This window comes from Aphis gossypii, chromosome 3 (genome assembly GCF_020184175.1).
Source record: "Aphis gossypii isolate Hap1 chromosome 3, ASM2018417v2, whole genome shotgun sequence".
Classification (NCBI taxonomy): Eukaryota; Metazoa; Arthropoda; class Insecta; order Hemiptera; family Aphididae; genus Aphis; species Aphis gossypii.
Window position 1 is genome coordinate 9,724,022 of NC_065532.1, and position 19,625 is coordinate 9,743,646.

Genomic DNA, 19,625 nt, shown 5'->3' on the forward strand with positions numbered 1-19,625 from the left:
ACCAAAAGTATTGTCGTAATTACGTTAACGATGTTTGCAGATAATTATTTCAATCCGAGCGGGTTGTCTACTTACCGGGTAGGTGTCTGTCTGCCTTTCCGACGTTTTGCCATCATCGTTGCTTGGTTGAAGAAACTTAGCGTGATCACTGACGGTTTTAAACGGCAAGCTTCACCATCCACTTGCATGGGTACCGGTATGCCAGTAGTTATGCGAGCAGTTTTACATTGGCACAACGGTGTCCCAGTTCCTCCAGTTTGCAATCTCGTCTAGACAGCACAAAAACGGTTGTAGTTACTTTTGACCACTCGATATTGGTAGATACAAGACCATAATGGTGTAATTTGTACTACGATTACTGAAGTCAAAAAGGTATTTTAATTTTACGGTTCACAATAAAGAAAGATGTGACTAAAGAGAGAGATGTTATTGATATTAAACACAGATAGTTATTGTAGTCAGGTTGAAATATGGTTATCAATAATTAACAACAACGAAAAATACTACTAAATTTATCACTAGTGATTTTTACTAAGACTATTATAACTTAATGATAACCACGACTAACCACTTATAATATAACATATTAAACAATATTTCGTGGTTATCATTCGGGTATACAAATTTTCGTGTATTAGGTATAGGTAGGTAGTGCTCATTCTTTAATTGTTAATGATAATAATAAACGTCGATTTTATTTTCCTCGATTACAACAACTAAAACCGTTAGTACATCACAGTAAAACGAATTATATTTGACGCATTATTGTTATTTCTTCACTCTACTATAAAGTCACTTCACGAAGCGTTGAATATGTTTGTTCAAAATAATGAACCAAACAAGTTCGGAAAGCGATTTGTTTGTTCATTAACAAGAATTTCATTATATGATTTAATATAATTTATTGATTTTAGATATAACGTATAACGCAAAACGGACTATCCAACAATACAGTTTAGTATCTATATTACCACTGGAACTTGGTATAGTTTATATTCATTTGCGTGCATCGTTAATTTCTTTAGATATTATTTGTTTAGAAAATACCACAGACAAAAATGGGCGTATATTGTATAGTGTACGATTACGACGGGTCCTTATAACGTTAATTAAAAATCAATTTTTTTGGTGAATGGAACACGTACAGTCGGCAGGTAAGTAAATAACCGTTCGAGTATAGATGGATTTAATATTATGTATTATATTATGCTCACTATTTGCATGATTGTTAAGCCAATGACTTCGATGAGCCCGTCGTCGGTAGAATTGTTGCCAGCCGACTTGTTCCACGGTCGCGTGCCACCCCCGTAGCTGGGTATGTTTAAAAACAATATGGCATGCACTTTCAAATCTTTGATTCGCTGCGTCAGGTCCTTGCCGTCACACTCCAGCGTCACGTGATCTGATAAACCTTTCCACTTCCGGTCCAGTAGCTCTATACCACCCCGGACTCCGTAAAACAGTTTGTTGTACATTCGCGAACTAAATTTCTCTGGATTAGCCTCTGGAACGAAGTAAATAAACGCGTATTTATGTATTTTTTCTAATATTATTAAATGTATTTTTAATTACTATATCCAGTGTTATATTTAAAGGTACGTAAGTTAATGAAAACAATTAACTTAGAATAGTCAAGTTAATTTAACGTGATAAAAAAGTTACGCTGTAAGTTGATAGTTAACGAACCATATTATATTTTACTTTATAACAAGGGTCTCCGAACTATGACCCGTAGGCCAGTTCCGGGACAAGATATAATTAATGTTTTGAAAATAATGTAATAGTTTTTTTGTTTTTTATTTATTCATTTCATATAAAACAATTATAAAACATTTTAGACCACGATATCAAAGAGTATCTTAGATTCGACCCGTCATAAAAAAATATTATAATAAATTAAGTATTGATATTAATATTTAATTTCTTTATGTACCTAATATACTTATACTAAACGATTAAACAAAACAATAGTTAATTAATGAAATGATTTAAATATTTCAGTTAGAGAATTTAATGTATACAAATATTATTTTAACTAAACATCTTTTATTTAAAACTCACTGGTAAAAGTTAAGTTTTTTAAAAAATTGATTGTTTAATTATTCGATGTCTTTGAGTACGTGTTTTTCAATTGATAAAACGAAATGATAAGATCATTTTTGAAACGACAGCAAGATAAAAAAGTATTAATATCTACAGTGAAACAGTATAATATTGTAAAAACTACAAGACATAAGAGCAGAGAAGAGATGGAATTACAGTGGTTACCCATTTTAAACGGAAATTAACTGATATTTTTGTAAAGAGACGGTTGGAAATTGAAGTGGCGAACTAAACGAGCCATTTCCACAAAGAAAAACGCGATCGAGCCTGTGTCAGATATAAATGTCATCACCGTTACCTCTGGCTTCGTGGAATTCAAGCGCAATTTGAGCGTCTACTCCCAATGAGAAGTAATTGTTCATCACATTCAATGGTAAATTGTCTTTGCCAGCATGATCCGTTCCTTTGACTTGTTCATTGGGTACTACTTCCAAGTTCCATCGATCCAACCGGATTGTTTCGCTTTCTTCCAAGTTGGTCAATATTTTCGACACGGGTTCATCCATGTAACCCTGTAAGAAAATTAATTTTAGAATTTAGACATAAGAGAGGAAAACAGATATCAATATAATACATAGTATAATCTATGTATGTGTTCCAATATTTGAACAATTTATTTTTTCAATAATTATTATACGAAAATCACGCTAGTGAAATTACTGACATTTTTATATTGCCCAATTATAAATATCTTAACAATATTACGTGTTTAAGTACAATGGAAATACAGTCATATGTTTATACTCATTTATATTGTGTGGAAATAAAGTTTTCGTTTAGAAAATAATACACATGTTTATGTGTTTGCGTTAAGATCTATAAGTTTTCAAATAGTACAATTCACTTTAGAATTTAGATACTATAACATTCAATCGATTGCATTTAAATACCTACTTAAACTTTACTATCCTATCACATTTTTTATATTTATCGTTTGAAAACTGTGATTTGTTTAAATCAAGACTAAAAACGTCGTGACACTAAAATATGTGCGTTTGTACATCAACGAATAAAAAAATGGTGTCACGAAACAGATCGCATTTTTACACGATATTATAATATTATAGAATAGTGTGAAATAATAAATGTACTTTTTTGTTGTGTTCGTGAGCAAATATAGCAAATTTACAATATATCCACCTCAGCATAGTGCCTAGGTATGATGGATTTCGTAGCGTTTAATTGATAGTGTATCTGATCAATATAAGCGTAATTATTCATTTTTCGGTGCAGTTGATTCGAGACGATACAAAGTTCGTATTAAAATAATAACAATAATGAAAATAACTTTTTCGACACACTAAGTATAGATTTATTAAATGTTTCGATTTAACATAAAAAGGGATGAGAGTTATTACTTAGCTTGAGAGAAATAATGGATCCTCTATATTGTAAGATCTATCTCCTGCATAATCGAATTCTACCATTACCTTATTATGGGTTTATCTATACCTATTCAGTATTCAATATTCATATACAACTCTCGGTGTTTAATGAAAATAATGTTTATTTTCTGGTTACAAATTAAAAAATAATTTGTTCTACACATTGCATTGTGCAGACTGTTATTGAGTTATTGACTTTTATGATTTTCTTAATCAATTTTTGAAATAAAATAAGACAAATTTAAGAATTTTAAAATGGCTAATAATAATATTTTTTGTCCAGTATCTTAATATAAAAATTATTTGTATGTACAATTAATGTAATTACGAGGTACCTACGTTAATCTTAGATGATTGTATTTAAGACACTCCAAATGTCTAAATAGGTACATCAATAATATAATAATAATGATAATATATCATTGAAATATTCATATTATACTTACACCGCCCCAGCCGAGAGCCCTGGCCAGATCGTTGCCCGTGCCCAACGGCAGAACGCCCACTGGAAACGACACGGCGTTGGCTATTTGGTCCAAGATCGACAGCACCCACCCGACGGTGCCATCACCTCCGCATGCCAACACCCGGAGATTCGGGACTTTTTTGTACAGTTCCAAGCCCATCCTGGGACCGCCCCTACTGAGATCGAACACCTGCCTGGGATTCAGGTGCCACTGGAATTTCTGCAGCAGCTTTACACCCTGGTTGCCGCCAGACTTTGGATTTATAAATATTATCACAGGCTTGACGTTCACCGTCGGGATTGGTTTTATAACGAACAGCTTGTCTTCTTTGTCCGGCTGCAAAATTCGTCAATCAAAAAATATAATTATAAAATTGTTTTCGTTATGATCTAAAGTATTTTTATACTTCTATTATGTGTTAAATAACACATAAGATAAAAATTGTTGCTTTTTGTCGTAGAAAATGTGGTTAAAAAACAATATTATGACTAGATTGTACAATATTTGACTAATATATTGTATTATTATTATACTTGGACATATTATACTAATCATCATTCGGCTGTACACCTACTGACTCGATTTAGATATAAAATCATTATTAATCGTAAATAATATAATTTATTTTGACTAATTGTTAATGATTTTTGTTTATCAGCGGTGTTTAATGTTTAGTGCTAACCATTTTGATGTACCCGACTTAAAATAGTATTATTATACATTTATACAGTACCTAAGTTTTCACTTGATGTGATCGTTTGTTTATTGAATCAACCATTTATTTCAATCACAAACTTAAACTAAATCATATTAATATGTTGGTAGCTTGTAGGTAGGTAGTATTTGATTGAACTTTTATAAGAATCGCTATATTATGTACCTACCGGATAATTAAATGTATGTTTTTATGGCTTAAATATTTTTAAATAAATAAAAACAGAACAATAATTACAACAATGCACCTAATTTATTTTTTTCCAATAATAAGATAATATAATACAACATACTACATAGTATGATTAGAATAAAAAAATGTTTTGTTTGAATTGTGATTCTAATCAAAGGTTGTTATAATCGTATCAATATCTTACCATATACTGTTAACTGATTTCACATTGCGTTAATGTTCAAAAACCGAAGAAATAATATAAGAAATTATTCGTTGTAAAATATTGTAAAATCCAGTCACGACTCACGATATAGTAATTATTATTAATCGATGATGATAAAGAGCGGTTATGTCGGCTGATGTTAATAAATAAGCGTTTTCAAAATTTTATATTGTAGTAAAATAGTTTTTATATATTAACTGTAGGATATAACATATAACGTATTCAAAGACTATGTATATAAGAGTAATAACGTGGTTCTGGAAAATAAAAACACCACCTGACCGAAGTCTCGACGAAATCACGAATCACGGAGGTTGGTCACATTGAGTGAAATGTGACCCCAGTTACCAGTTACGAACACTAATGGCGACGCTACTAATGAACCGTAGCTTAGCTTTGTACTCGTTTAATGATGCTTCTGCACTTCGTGCCCAATGTTTATTTTTCGTTATTTATTTTACGAAAAATAGAAAAAAAACATAAAACATACTTTTAATTTATATACGTGCTAATTGTACGCGTAAATAGTGCTTGAATTGGAAACAATAGTGACAAAAGTTTACTAAAAACCTAAAAACGAGAATTTCTATAAAAACTCATTGATATTTTTCTACGTATAACTTTTAAAAAGACTGTGAAAGATACTTAAAAATGTCATTTAAAAAAAAAAACAAATAAATAATAATACTACGGCGTCTTCCCGCTAACCACAGTTCGAAGTTTTGAACATAATATAAATATATCAAGTCCATCGACGGCAGCAATAAGTTTATGAGTTGATTGTAGGTAAGTATTTTAAATTATATTATCTTTCATTGCAGAAACTATTTAATTAAATTACAATATTATGTAATTATATGTGTCTATATACTCATCGAAAGACTCTGTGATATGCGTAGGTATGTGGTAAGAAATATCAGTCATTTTTGTTCTTATAATTATTTAAATTTAAAATGTTTGTATTTTATAGTTTATCCTCTTACTACCTATTTACATTATACAACGCATATATTCGCTATACATATATTAAACATAATATGATAAGGAACAATTATTGCAGTTTAGTTACTACCCGATTTTTTCGAATGAAACATATATTTCAACGAAATAAGAACGATGGGGAATAAAAAAATACGCAAATCATTATTTTGGAAATTATATCCTAATTTTGCGATTTTACGTTTTCTATACATGCGCACGCTATTGTACTTTACCACCGCGCATGTATCTATAACGAATTTTAAATTCGAAAAATCGAGTGTAGTTATTCCTGTTATAGTTGCATTTTTAAAACAAAAGCAATATGATAAAAATGAAATAGAACAATATTATTGTTAACTGTAAATTCCTCTTCGAAAATGTGTTCCACTCTTTAAAATGACATTTTTTTTCAATTACATCTCAATCTAAACGTATATTCAAATAAACTATTGTAATAATTCTAGCTTCGTTTATCGATCATAAAAAATAATAGTATTGTTATCAAATGACTAGTATTCTGACGTATTAAAAGCACATGAATTGATAAGGTATGGTGTATGCTCTCAGATTTGTTCAAAACTAAATCAATCTCTTTTTATACTATATTGTGTACTAGGCGTTAATAATTATATTTATTTTAAATTTCAATGGCAAAAGTATAAAGTACTATTTTATGTAAGTTAACACAATTTGCAAGAAATAAGAGCAGAAATAAAAATTTATAATATAGTAACAATACATAGTATTAAATAAAATAATAATTAAATTAAAGTAGTTTTTTTAAAATTATATTCAAACGACAAAGTCAACATTTAAAATTATTGTATTTGGTTCATAAGCATTATGTTTAGATAACCTTTTAGATTTAGTTGTAACTTTGTAAGATTGGTTAATTATTCTTATGAACATATTATCTTGGCTATATTGGCGGGAATTCATAGAAAGACATTTTCAATAATATCAAAAAAATATTATACAAATGTTATACAATATTATACAGATTATTAAACTTAAGATGTTAAAAAATAATAGCAGGTTAAAACAATCTAATGAAAGATAGGATAATCCGATAATAATACGTAGTTAATTATTAATAATAATTGATAAATAACATCTAAGTAGTCATGATCACAGTAACAAAGTTTTGCAGTAACTGCCTAATGCCCATCATAAGAGAATAATATTAACTCGGTTTGATAATAATAATAGTTAGAATATAATATATATTAATATACCAACCTACTATTATTATGATTTATGATATTGAAACAGTTGTGACGAGACGAGATGTAATAATTGATTCACTGACTATACGTCGTTTTTATATTATGTGAATAATATTTATGTATATTGAAATATTTTAACTTAAAATAAATGTTTCAATATGTTAGTATTCCCGAGATAGATTTCACGTGTTATCTCTAGAAATGCTAATTCTAAATAGTTATTGTAACAAAGATGTTGATAAATGAAGAAAAGCACTCGATTTTTGAAATTATACAAGAAATAATTTATAATAATATGGTCTTTATTCATTATTTTTCGTTTTTAACATAAATGGTCTACTTAAAAGTTCTAAAATCCAGAATGTGAACAAATTTATTTGTTAAAGGAATAAAAATGGTGTGCGCTTTCTTGATGAATCATCACATATATCTACCGACTACCACTTTCGCTTAACACTATAATATAGATATAATTTACTCAAGACTTTCTAAGTACGTCATACGATTAAATGTGAACAGTGAGAATATTGAATTTCATCGTCGTCACGAAATACGCGGCACTTACAGTCCGTACACGGCGATGACGCCGACGAAAACGATTATAGACCGTTTCATCAGCGAATTTCGACGTGCGTTGTTTGAATTCTTACGTGCGCAAACGTTCTGCGCATCGCAAGTCTTAAGTTTTCCAGAAATCCTTTCAATACCATCGCTCTTCTGAATCTTTCACTTCCATTCCATTCGCCGGTTATAGAGTTTCAAAACATTATAATTTTGAGCATATGGTATTATAACACCTAAAAAGGTGCTTATGCACTGTCATTACGACGTGATCCCGGGGTTCTAAAGCCCCTAAGAACTACATTTTATTTTTATACTTCATGGCTTCCAAAACAAAATTTTTGTTTGGAACAGATTAAATAGAATAGTATTTTTCAAGTGACCTTCTATTATTTTTATATTTTATAATATCGTTTAACGTGATTATGCCGTTTCTGGGAAAACGGGGAAATTATGAAATAATTTATTTATAATATACGATAACGATAACGCATCATCATGTATAATATACATAATATTATTTTGTAACTCACATATAAAACAAATTAATTTCAAAAATAAAATTACACAATTAGAATGATAATGTGTATGCAACCCCAGCTATTTCCAGTTAATTCTCATTTATCTGTTTATTTTTCTCAACATTATTTATTTTATTTCTTTAATCCGTCGTGTTTACAGAATTCAGTATTATTTACCCTGTGCATGGTACATTATTACCGTTCGAGTTAAAAACACACATTGTAAAATTCCGAGTAAAATTCGAATACGGTTAACGCTTTAGATAATTTTTTGAATGAAATAATAATACTATCAGAAGTGAAAAAACTGTAGACTTATAAGGAACATCGTTTTACTCTCAGATTGTCAAACAATACTAATAAATAAATATTTTTTAAATCGCAAGAAATCGATAACCATTACAATTTTTACCGATTTATAACAAATTAAATACATTTATCAATACTTAAAATATTAGTTGATGGTATTTGTGTCATTTTTACTTGATGAAAATAGTAATTTGCACCGTCAAAAATATTGTGGTATAGGCCTTCTAACAAACTAAGAATATACTGTTGCAGCACTTGTTTTAACACTGCGGTTACGCTATCATATAACACTATTTCAGCATTGTAAACTTTAGTGCATTTTTACTTAGTTATAAATTTAATAATGTTCAAATTACAGTAAATGTTAGTCGTTAGTCTCTTGTAATTTTCTTTAGTTTTTCAAATGTTGTGATGTGTACGCTTGTGATAAAATATTAATTTGACAAACCCTATTGTTTACATTCAGAGTTCAGACATCGAAGTTATTGACTTCTTTATTTTATACCTTGATTTTGGAAATAATTTTTAAAATATTAACGATTGAAATTTATTCGCGAGAGAACATAATAATACAAATAATAATATTAATACCATTTTATAACTATACCATGAAAATAAATTCAAATAATAAACTATGTGTATAGTGTATACAATATACATATTACATAATATCTAATTAATCTCAAATCGTATGAATGCGAAATGAGAATTAAAAATATGATCATATTATAATCTGTGAAGATAGTTAATGTAGTGATTACTTCGTTCAGATAAAACTATTAAGAATTATGCTCAATGCGTAATCTAAAATGCTAGTCATATAATACTAAAAATACACACTAAGTGTATTAAAAGAATATGAAAAGCTCAACGATGTAAAATCATGGTATATGTAAACTATTATTTAAGTTAAAAACCATAAAAAAAATAGCATTTTTAAAAACGCTAACAGTATTTATCTGTCATATAATATAAGCCTGTTAAAAATGCTATCTATGAATAAGGTAGTTTAAAGGGTTTCATTCCAATTGTATTCAACTAAAATAATGAAAAAATAACTGAACATTATGTTTGTGATTGGTAATATCATGTCAAACCTAAAACACAATACCAATTTAATATTTTTATCCCACTCAAAAACATTTTTATAGCTATGAAAATAAAGCAATTTACTTAGATAGTATTATTATTTATTTTTATTATGAACATTCAAAACATATATAATCGGACTAAAGGGTCTGTTGATGTCTGTGGAAAAGTTCAAAAAAAAATTTTTAGACGTTAGGTTATAGAACATACAATATATATATTACAATTTTTTTTTAAATGTTTTTAATGAACATTTTGGTGGAAAATAAATTTAGTATCTTATCATGATTAATAATATAATATTATATTAGATATATTTCAATAAGATTGTTTACTATAATGAAAAGTTAATTTTTTATAAATTGACCTATATTCATTTGTTTTTATTTTACGTACTTAACTATATTATTTATTGTTAAATTTAGAGCTATAGGAATTCATAATACTGCACATTAAATTTGTTTCGCCCAATCTCACATATATTTTGGGATATTATTTCATAATTCTATGCATATTTTATGATTTTTTAGTGCATAAAATCCATAGTCTTGGACTATTTATAGTGTCATACGTTACACTATATTATTAAGATATTGTAAACATCACTTTCTCACGCTGTCGGTTGGTATACGGTTCCGCGACCTTCGATTTTTGCACGTCAAATGCGGCTGTATAATAAACGAATTTAGGCGGTTTCCAAACTTTTCAGACACACCATATACCCTATATTGTATGCAGCATATCTACGCGCACGAGCCCGCAACATCGGTCCCCGCGGGACATTAAAACTTTTACGACCGCTTTTTGACCGGTACCGTCTCATAAATAAATGTATGGCCGAAGAGCATATATATAGTAAGTTGCTGCTGTGGGCAGCGTTCACTGTAAATCAGTATAATATCACAAACAGTGAGCGAGAGAGTGAGAAAGAATATATATATATATATATATATATACATTACACACCAGATTGTTGTTCGGATCTATTTTATTCGGACTTAGTATATGACATAGCTATGGGTTATAGTTGGATAACGATGATTTTTGGTGGACGATATTTTATTTTATTCGTACCGTGATGACCTCAGTTGTAATCGTTAGGTACTGGTGGTAGAAGTATAAAAACATAAATAGTGAAAAAAACTACAATGATAACACAACACCGGTGATGTTTAAAAACGTAATGTTATTTATTTTCTTGAAATATTGCATTTATTTTAAAAATAAAAATAATCGTTACATTTTTAGAGTGAGAGAATATTTTTAAAAATATGTTCGTTGCATACAACAAACATATCTGTAAACATAATAATATAGTATGTCATACAAAATAAGTTGCTGTAGACATATATCAGTTATAGTAGAGTTCAAAACGTTGATATGTAAATTTTTTTTTAGTAAAAAGTAATTAACAAATTTCATGTTTTATGATAAATATTTTGTAAATCTATCTCTGCACTTTTTATATTTTATTTTTATTTTTAAACTTTACGTTACACATATCCTGCGATAAAGTCCATGCACGCTTAGGCTTATTTCTAAACCACTATGTGAGGAACGTATAAAACGTATTGACACTATTCACCCATAGGATTTCCAACACTTTGCTATTGTTGTCTTAAATATATAAATATTTATCTGAGTTATTATTTTCGTAGTTGAAGTATTTTGATATAGTCATAGATATTATGATTTTGTATTCCATCTGAAATGTTATGAAAACGGTAAAACCTCTGGATATGGGATACCATCTGGACGTTGGTCACTGGTCAGTGGTAAAATTAGAGAACGATTTTCTTAGTAATATTATTTAAAAAAAAGTTAAAATTTATAAATATTTATGATAATAATTAAAGATTATATATAATTAAAATTCACTTGTGAAGAAACTTCTCCTTAGAGGTAATATTTCCTGAAATTAAATTTCATAATTTATACTGGATTAAGTCTCACTTTAAGTCATTGTTAGGGCGAAGAAGATGATTTCTCGGGAGTATTAGAAAACGTCACTAAATATTAGGGATTTCAAATGATATTGGATCAGGCAATCGTTGACATTTGTACATCGATATATTATATCATGGAAATCTGTTGAATGGTGGGTGTGTTTAATTAATTAAAGATAGATTCGTTGAAGATGTACGTTGATTAGCGTTGAGTATGTGTCGAAGGATTTTAGATTAAACCGTTTAGATTGTATTAATGACTGCGATACGGCATCCTAAGTTAGAGATTAATTAATTATAATTATTAAATCTGTGGTCATATAGTTTTATCGCAATTCACTATTACAAATGATTACTATAGTTATGATAATATTGTGTCTACTGTAGCGAAAACGGTACTAATTCAATTCGATTATTATTATCATTTTCAGTATCAAGTTTGTTGTGCACAAACGTTTTAAACTTGAGTATTATAGACGATAGCTTTGATTGTCTGTCCATGAAATTGTATTGCTTCTATTGTAACATAGTTTGTACTCAACATATTATTGTATAGAATTCGAGGTGCAAACAAACAAATAAATAAATCAAAATAACGGCGCGCTCTAACAGTTTTTACGAAACGAACATTATGATTATCATTTTTTGTTTTTATTACTTTTTCGATTGAAAACGAACAAAGTGGAAAAAAAAGTTTACGAATAACAAGAAGATAGGTGAAAATATTTAACTTCTGAAATACTAATATTGAATGTAGCTAAATTGTTGTAGTTGTTATTTATTGTATTGCTTTGCTATAAGAGTATGACCACTATAAAAATGCCTATACAAAATTTGAATAATTTGTCGAAATTATTATTTTATAACATGGAGACAATTATTTATATAGTACTTCATTTTTAATGTGTTTGTATATTTGCTTTAAATAAAAATTGTCCTAAATAAATAAATCCACAAGTCTGTGGTTACTAAACAGAATATCTGTTTAAAAATATAAATGTCAGAATTGTTTTACAGTTCCATTAGTCGCTTGTGATTTAAATTTTAAATTATTTTTATAAAAAATGAAACATAAAAATCACGCTAATATATTGTTATACAAAGCGTGTAAGTATAATATTGTATGCACGTTTTCATTGTATAATAGTGTTCGGAAACAGTGTAAATATTTTAGTTTGCATTATTAATTTGAGTTTATAAAATTGAAATAAAATATTTTGCACGATACAGGTATTTTAAAATGGATTTACGTTCATCATGATAGAAATTATTAACAATATTATTACGATGTGATTTAATTTTCAAAGGGATGAATTATAAATTATTCTGTGGTACCTAGTACGTGTATGTTTTAAGTAAGCTAATCTATTTAAGTATTTCGTTGTAATATGCAACCAAAAATACATGTTTGATGGAATATCGCTTTTAATATTAATACAAATAAAAACTTTAATTTTAAGGTCGACAACAGGTAAATAATTTATTGTTTTTATAATATGTATGCTTACCGCAGAAAACTTAATACCGAGATAAATTTGTATCCTATTTACACATACTGTAAACATTGATCTGGTTAATAAATTATCGCTTAAGTATTACTTAATAATACTATAAGTATTACGTCAAGTATTATTTTATATTATTTAATCACATGATGTATTTTTAAGTATTATTAGAAGTATGTGTAAAACGTGTAAGATTAAAACGGAAACATTACGTATATTATAATAATACTTACAATAATAGACAATGGTGAAATAATAACTGATTGTTTTAAATATATATAGGTACTCGTAAAACCAAGCTTCTACATCACCACTCACCACTAAATACAAATCGACTTATTAGAACGCAATCACTAGAATATTATGGAAAAATGTAAGTATAGTGCTTTATATATATATATATATGTAGGTTAATTAAATATGATCACGCCTCCCCCTATTTTTTATACCATTTGAGGAATGTTTACTGTCTTGTAGGCCTACATACTTTTTTTAAAATGGGAATTGACCTTTTTACTATACATTTTTAAGCAGATGATTTTTTTTGATGTTTAAGTATCTAAATTAAAATTGAATCAGTAATTTCTAAATTGTTAAAACTAATATTATGTACTAAAAATAATATTCCTAAAAAAAAACAGTTTTATGAAATAATTGAAGAATTAGTATAAATAACTGAAATGTTCTAATCATCATAGAACTCATAGTCTGCAAATCTCTAAAACCAATTATTATGAACCTATTATCATTAGTACACAAAGTTCAATAACTCATAAACTATTCCTTTTAATTTTGATTAAGACACATTAACATCTTTAAAAAGTCATCTGATTAATAATTTACAGGAAAAAGGGCGAGTTTCATTTGATAAAAATAAGTTTATTTAGCCACAGTATACCCTTTAAATAGTTATCAAAAAATCTAAGTATTTAAAAATATGGTTTTTAAGTATACTTGAAAATTAAAAAAAAATCAAAATTTGAATAAATTCATTACTAAAGGAAAAATGGGCGTGAGTATGTTTGGCGAATCATACTGTATATTTTTATTATAATATATATATTATATTCAGTCGTTCAATAACGTCACATGCAATAACATGACACGCAATACCATACTCGCAATTACTTTACAATGTTCTATTATTTAATTGGCATTTAAAACTTTAAATCTCAAGTTAATGAATTTGGTAAATGTATTTGTTGGCGCTTATGTGACTTTTTCATTAATATTGATTTGTTTTAACGTTTCGTTATTATTATGATTTACTCTTATTACGCAAGATGCACGAATAATGCATATTATTTCATTATTGATTAAAAACATTTTCGTTATTTCATCTATCAAAATGTTAATTATTTAATAATCAACACCATATTGAACTTTTTGAAATGTGCATATTGATATATTTAAATCAAAGTCATGTATTATTATGGTATTATTTTCAATAGATATATGGCATAGTGTACCTAATGATAGCCACTTCTCATAACTAAGTAATACTAAAAAAAGTGGCATCATCAAAGACGAAGGATTAAATCCTTAATATATACATTATACTATTATATATACAGTCACACGTATGTTTATATGATTAATGACATTTGTCGTCGTATATTGGTATGTCTTCTCTTTATCTAAAATAAACAATCTCACCAGGTCTAATGATACCCATCGACCATTGGGTACTTGGACACAACGACACTCTACCTGCGTTCACCTTTGACAGTCGTCATACGTTAATGGCTAAATAGTATAGATCACAAAATAGTATTTTTGTGTTCTAAATAATTAAAGTGTTGCCTAATAATAATATATAACTTGTGTTTTTGATTAATATTAAACATATCTCTTATTCCTGCATTCATCGAATACCTGACAAGTCAAACCTGACAATCAAATAAGGTTGCGTTAATTTACTATATAATAAAATCCTTATATGCATATTTGCGTAATCATGTGTAAACATATGAACATATAAAAGGGAAGTAATCCACACCGTATGCGCAATATATATGAATGGTAGATCACCTATAAGTGAAAAAAATGTAAAAAAATATATATTGCGTGAACCTATCTACTTCGGATTACAACTATAATTTACAAAGTTTCATTTTTATATAATGCACATAATTTATTTTTTCAAAAATATTGAAATTAATAAAAAAAAAAAAACGAAATTTATTTGGATACCCATATCGACTACTTAATAAAAACATAACTTTTAATTGAAATCTATCTTGAAGCTAAATCTTACCTAGTATTATTATGTTTAAATTTATTTATTTATTATGATACCATCCAGAAATTTTCTTTTCCAAGATGAAAACATAATATAATTATAATATAATGATTGTCATTTGTTTTATCATTGTAAAACTAATTAAAATGGTTGATTAGTTTTCGTCAGAATTCATAAATGTTTTAAAAGTAGACGTTTTTAATAATTGAATTATACAAATTGGCTAGACGGGTTACTGTCATTAAATTTCGCGTTAGTAGTTTCGTTCTAATGGCTGTTTTAGAAGGTTTAGAAGCTTAGGATAGAACATTATGTCAAAACAATTAGAATAAGCCACAGTAATAAGAAAGTTTACAATGAATTTCTATTGTGAGTTGGTTAGGTGGAAACTTTGTATGGTACAACTACTGGTTTTTCTTTGGTCTATTAAAGTTCATGTTATAACTTTTAAGTCAAAGAAGTACATTTTCTGGAATTAATAAACACAAACGTTTTAAATAAAATTCTACTAAGAATTTAAGCGATCTAATATAATTATGGTTGTTAATACCAAGTAGAAAATAAGGTTAAGAAACAAAAGATCACTGCTATTTAATTTATCATTTTATTAAAGTTGAAAAGTTATAAACTGATCATTAATATACACGCAGTTAAAAAATGTTAAATATTTTATTATTTTATCATTAGGTTCATAAAACCAAGTATTATTTAAATACAACATTAATGTTGAGCCATATATCTGAAATTTTCGATATTTCTTAGTATTTTTTTTGAAATGTGGATAAAAATATTTAAAAATTTAATACACGATTTTTTTATAAGTTGTCTTATTGTAGTCAAAAAAAAAAAAAAAATAAAAAATCAGTAGTCACAAATTTTTTGATTTTTATAAGCTTCAGAATTTTAAATTTTTACGATATCGCATAAGTAGCGATAACGATTTATCCAAAAATGATTTTAAATATTTGCTATTATTTAAAAAGTATAAGTCAAGATACTTGAACAAATTCCACTAGTTATTTAAATTTGGAATTTTCTTTAAATAATAATATTTTAAAAATATTTCACTAATTTTAAGGCTATTTATAGGCATTTTAAATATTCATTTTTTTTTTTATATAAATGTCGATAATTTTATTTTTGGCTAAGTCAAAACCTTATAGTTATTCAAAATGTATAAGAATACATAAGCGCAACTTTTTTATTAGCGTCTTAAGTTCAAATATTGACAAAATTCGTCAAAATTATGAATACCTATTTGCAAATAATGTTATAGATAAAAATGTATAAAACAATTTGTAAAGTAGCTAAGCGAATTTAAAATGAAGTATAAGATTTTCCATTAGTTTGCCTTACAATAATTATAAAAGAAGTTAAGTGTTGGCCAATTGAAAAAAAAATTATCTCAAGTTTAAATTCACTTGTAAAATAACGATTTACTATCAAATTATTTTAGATTTTTGTGATTACGAGTCATAGAAACTTGAAACATACGAGTACACCAGTTTTTTAAATTGACATTTTCTGTACATGATTTAATTTTAGGGTATTCAGGTCATTAAAAAATAAACCTTCTTTTTCATCACCTAGTGAGAAATATATTCTAGGTTGACAAATCATCTCCTTTCAAAATCGTTTTTCGTTTACAATGATACCTATAATTGCGTTCAAATTTAACACATCCATTATGGTATGTCCGAATTCCATTTGGTTCCTACTATATAGCAGAGCGTTACCCACTTGTCCACCCTTTTTAGATTCTGAACGGAGTGATGAATGTATTGATTTTACAATGATGTGTGTTTTTTTTTTCGTTTTTTTTTTTTTTGTGTCTGTCAAAAACATTAGGAGCAGTAAAAATGCTTCGATTTTTGACTTCAGTCCCTTTTTGAAAAGGAAATTGAATCTAGTTGGTACTTTGGGGGGGGGGGGGGATCAAAAGTTAAAAATTTTCAATATTTTTAAAATAAATCGAGAAAAACCCCCAAAAAATGAGGGAAAAACGTTTACGCAAAACCAGTTTACGTCAAAATCGAATTTTTTATTTTGCTATAACTCAAAAACTAATCGATGTAAATACTTGAAATTTTCTCCAAATGTTTATATTAGCTCTCTCCGTACACAGTTAAATTTTCAAAAAATTTTGAGTTTTTTTTTAACTATTTATAGGAAATTGAAATTTTCAATTTTTTTAAGTATTTTTTTTTTAAATAACGATAAAAATTTTTTGGCTGACCAGGAAATCTTGAAAATTTAATATAAGGTTTCTTATAAGTTGTTCTTAAAGTGATAAAAAAAAAATCCGAAATCGTTAGTCACAATTTTTTTTTATAAGTTCTTAAAGTTCGAATTTATACGAAATATGTCAAAATTGCAAAAATTTGCAAGTAATTTTGTGGTTGGAAAATCGTAAAATTTTTTTCTTTTATAACTAAGTTTTGAAAATTTAGTACAAGGTTCTCCATAAATTTTTCTTCAAATATCTGTAAAAAAAACTCTACCGGATTCAGACAAATAATTTTTATGAGTGTTTGAAATTTAAATTTTTACAAAACCGCGTTAAATAACGGTTTAGATTTAAACGATTTTTGATATTTGTTATTATTCAAAAAGTATAAGTTGTAGATACTTGAAAATTTTATCAGTTATTTAGATTGGAATTTTCTTTACATGATTTAATTTTCAAAATATTTTGAGTTTTTTTAAGCTATTTATAGACAACTGAAATTTTCAATTTTTCTGAAAATTTTTTCTGAAGTGTTGATAAAATTTTTTTGGTCCTATCAAAATACTTGAAAATTTTATACAAAGTTTCTCATATGTTATTCTTATAGTGATTAAAAAACTATAAGAATACATAGGCACAACTTTTTTTTATTAGCCCTTGAATTTCAAATTTTGACAAAAATTCGTCAAAATCATGAATATTTGCAAATTATTTTGTAGTTCAAAATTCATAAAATTGTTTGTATTTATATCTAACGTTAAAAAATTCAACACTAAGTTTTCCATAAGTTTTGCTTCAAAAAGCTATAGAGAACATTTTAAGCGTCATTATAGGAAAAATGTTCGTTGAGTTTTAAATTTTTATGAAATCGGAATATTTGTTTCAAAATAGAATATATGACAATATTTAATTATAATATATTCTAGACTGACAAATCATCTCCGTTCAGAATCGTTTTTCGTATACAATGATACCTATCATTGCATTAAAATTTAATCTACCCTAGTCCGAGGTCCACCCCACCCCCTAATGTACACCAGAGCGGTACCCACTTGCCAACTTTTTGTTTTATTGTTTTAAAAATTTAGAAAAAAAATACTAAGACTAATATTAATAGATAATGAAATTTTATAAAAATTAAATTTTTAGTTGAAAATTGATACATTTTAATAAATATGTATTAATTTGACACAGTGCAATGATATTCAATGACTTGTCATATTGAAATATTAAAAACTCCAATTTTTGGTATCACATAAATTTATTGACAATATTAATATATATAATGAAATAACTATAAAAATGGGATGATATATAATTTGTTCTAAAACCGCGGGGCTAGCTTGAGCAAGCGAGCCGCAACGGGTGATGTCAGGGCCTTTAGAGGCGCGACAAATAGAGCATAACTAATATTTAAATTTACACAATATGACTTGGAAAACGGGTTATACACACTTTTCCACGGTCTTATGCAAGTCGTGTACAGTTATGCGTTTCTACAGTGAAACCTGAGTAGGCTCACTATAGTGGGATTGAACTGATGATTCTAAAAAGAACCGTTTTTCATCAGTCGCGATGGTAGATCGACTGTGCGTGCAAAACCGCGTGTAAGAGCCGCTGGTATTGCACGCCAAGTGAAAGGTTTATTATATTCGTCGACGGCCGCCTCAACACTCAAACGTAACTGGTAGACTTATCGCCGTGTTCGTCGGTTGCCGCCTCGTTTCACGAGTGTCTTCGCTGCTTAGTCCGGAACGTAACTGGTAGATTCGTTGGTTGCCGCCTCGTTTCACGAGTGTCTTCGCTGCTTAGTCCGGAACGTAACTGGTAGAAATCAGTATTATGTTCGTCGTTCGTCGTTGTGTTGACTTATATGTTGACGATGGTGATAATGACTGAATACTAATTTGTCTTGAAAAGTGCCCGGTATATATACTGTGATCCGTACCGA

At 27.8% G+C, this 19,625-nt stretch overlaps 1 protein-coding gene and 1 long non-coding RNA gene across 5 annotated transcripts in view; one reads left to right on the forward strand and one right to left on the reverse strand.

Moving 5' to 3' along the window:
• The window catches only part of LOC114129669 (eye-specific diacylglycerol kinase-like), a 161,587-nt gene that overhangs the window by 17,996 nt on the left and 123,966 nt on the right, over positions 1–19,625 (reverse strand). For all 3 annotated transcript variants that reach the window (XM_050202615.1, XM_050202617.1, XM_050202614.1), the window contains exons 8-11: positions 3,935–4,291; positions 2,402–2,615; positions 1,215–1,504; positions 76–269 (exon numbers count right to left, since the gene is read on the reverse strand). In XM_050202615.1, the coding sequence (XP_050058572.1) occupies positions 76–269; positions 1,215–1,504; positions 2,402–2,615; positions 3,935–4,291 (1,055 nt within the window). The remainder of the gene's footprint in view (positions 1–75; positions 270–1,214; positions 1,505–2,401; positions 2,616–3,934; positions 4,292–19,625) is intronic.
• Positions 12,727–19,625, forward strand: part of LOC126550665 (uncharacterized) — a 35,864-nt gene continuing 28,965 nt past the window's right edge. For both annotated transcript variants that reach the window (XR_007604743.1, XR_007604742.1), the window contains exons 1-3: positions 12,727–12,861; positions 12,931–13,055; positions 13,488–13,578. This is a non-coding gene — a long non-coding RNA (uncharacterized LOC126550665). The remainder of the gene's footprint in view (positions 12,862–12,930; positions 13,056–13,487; positions 13,579–19,625) is intronic.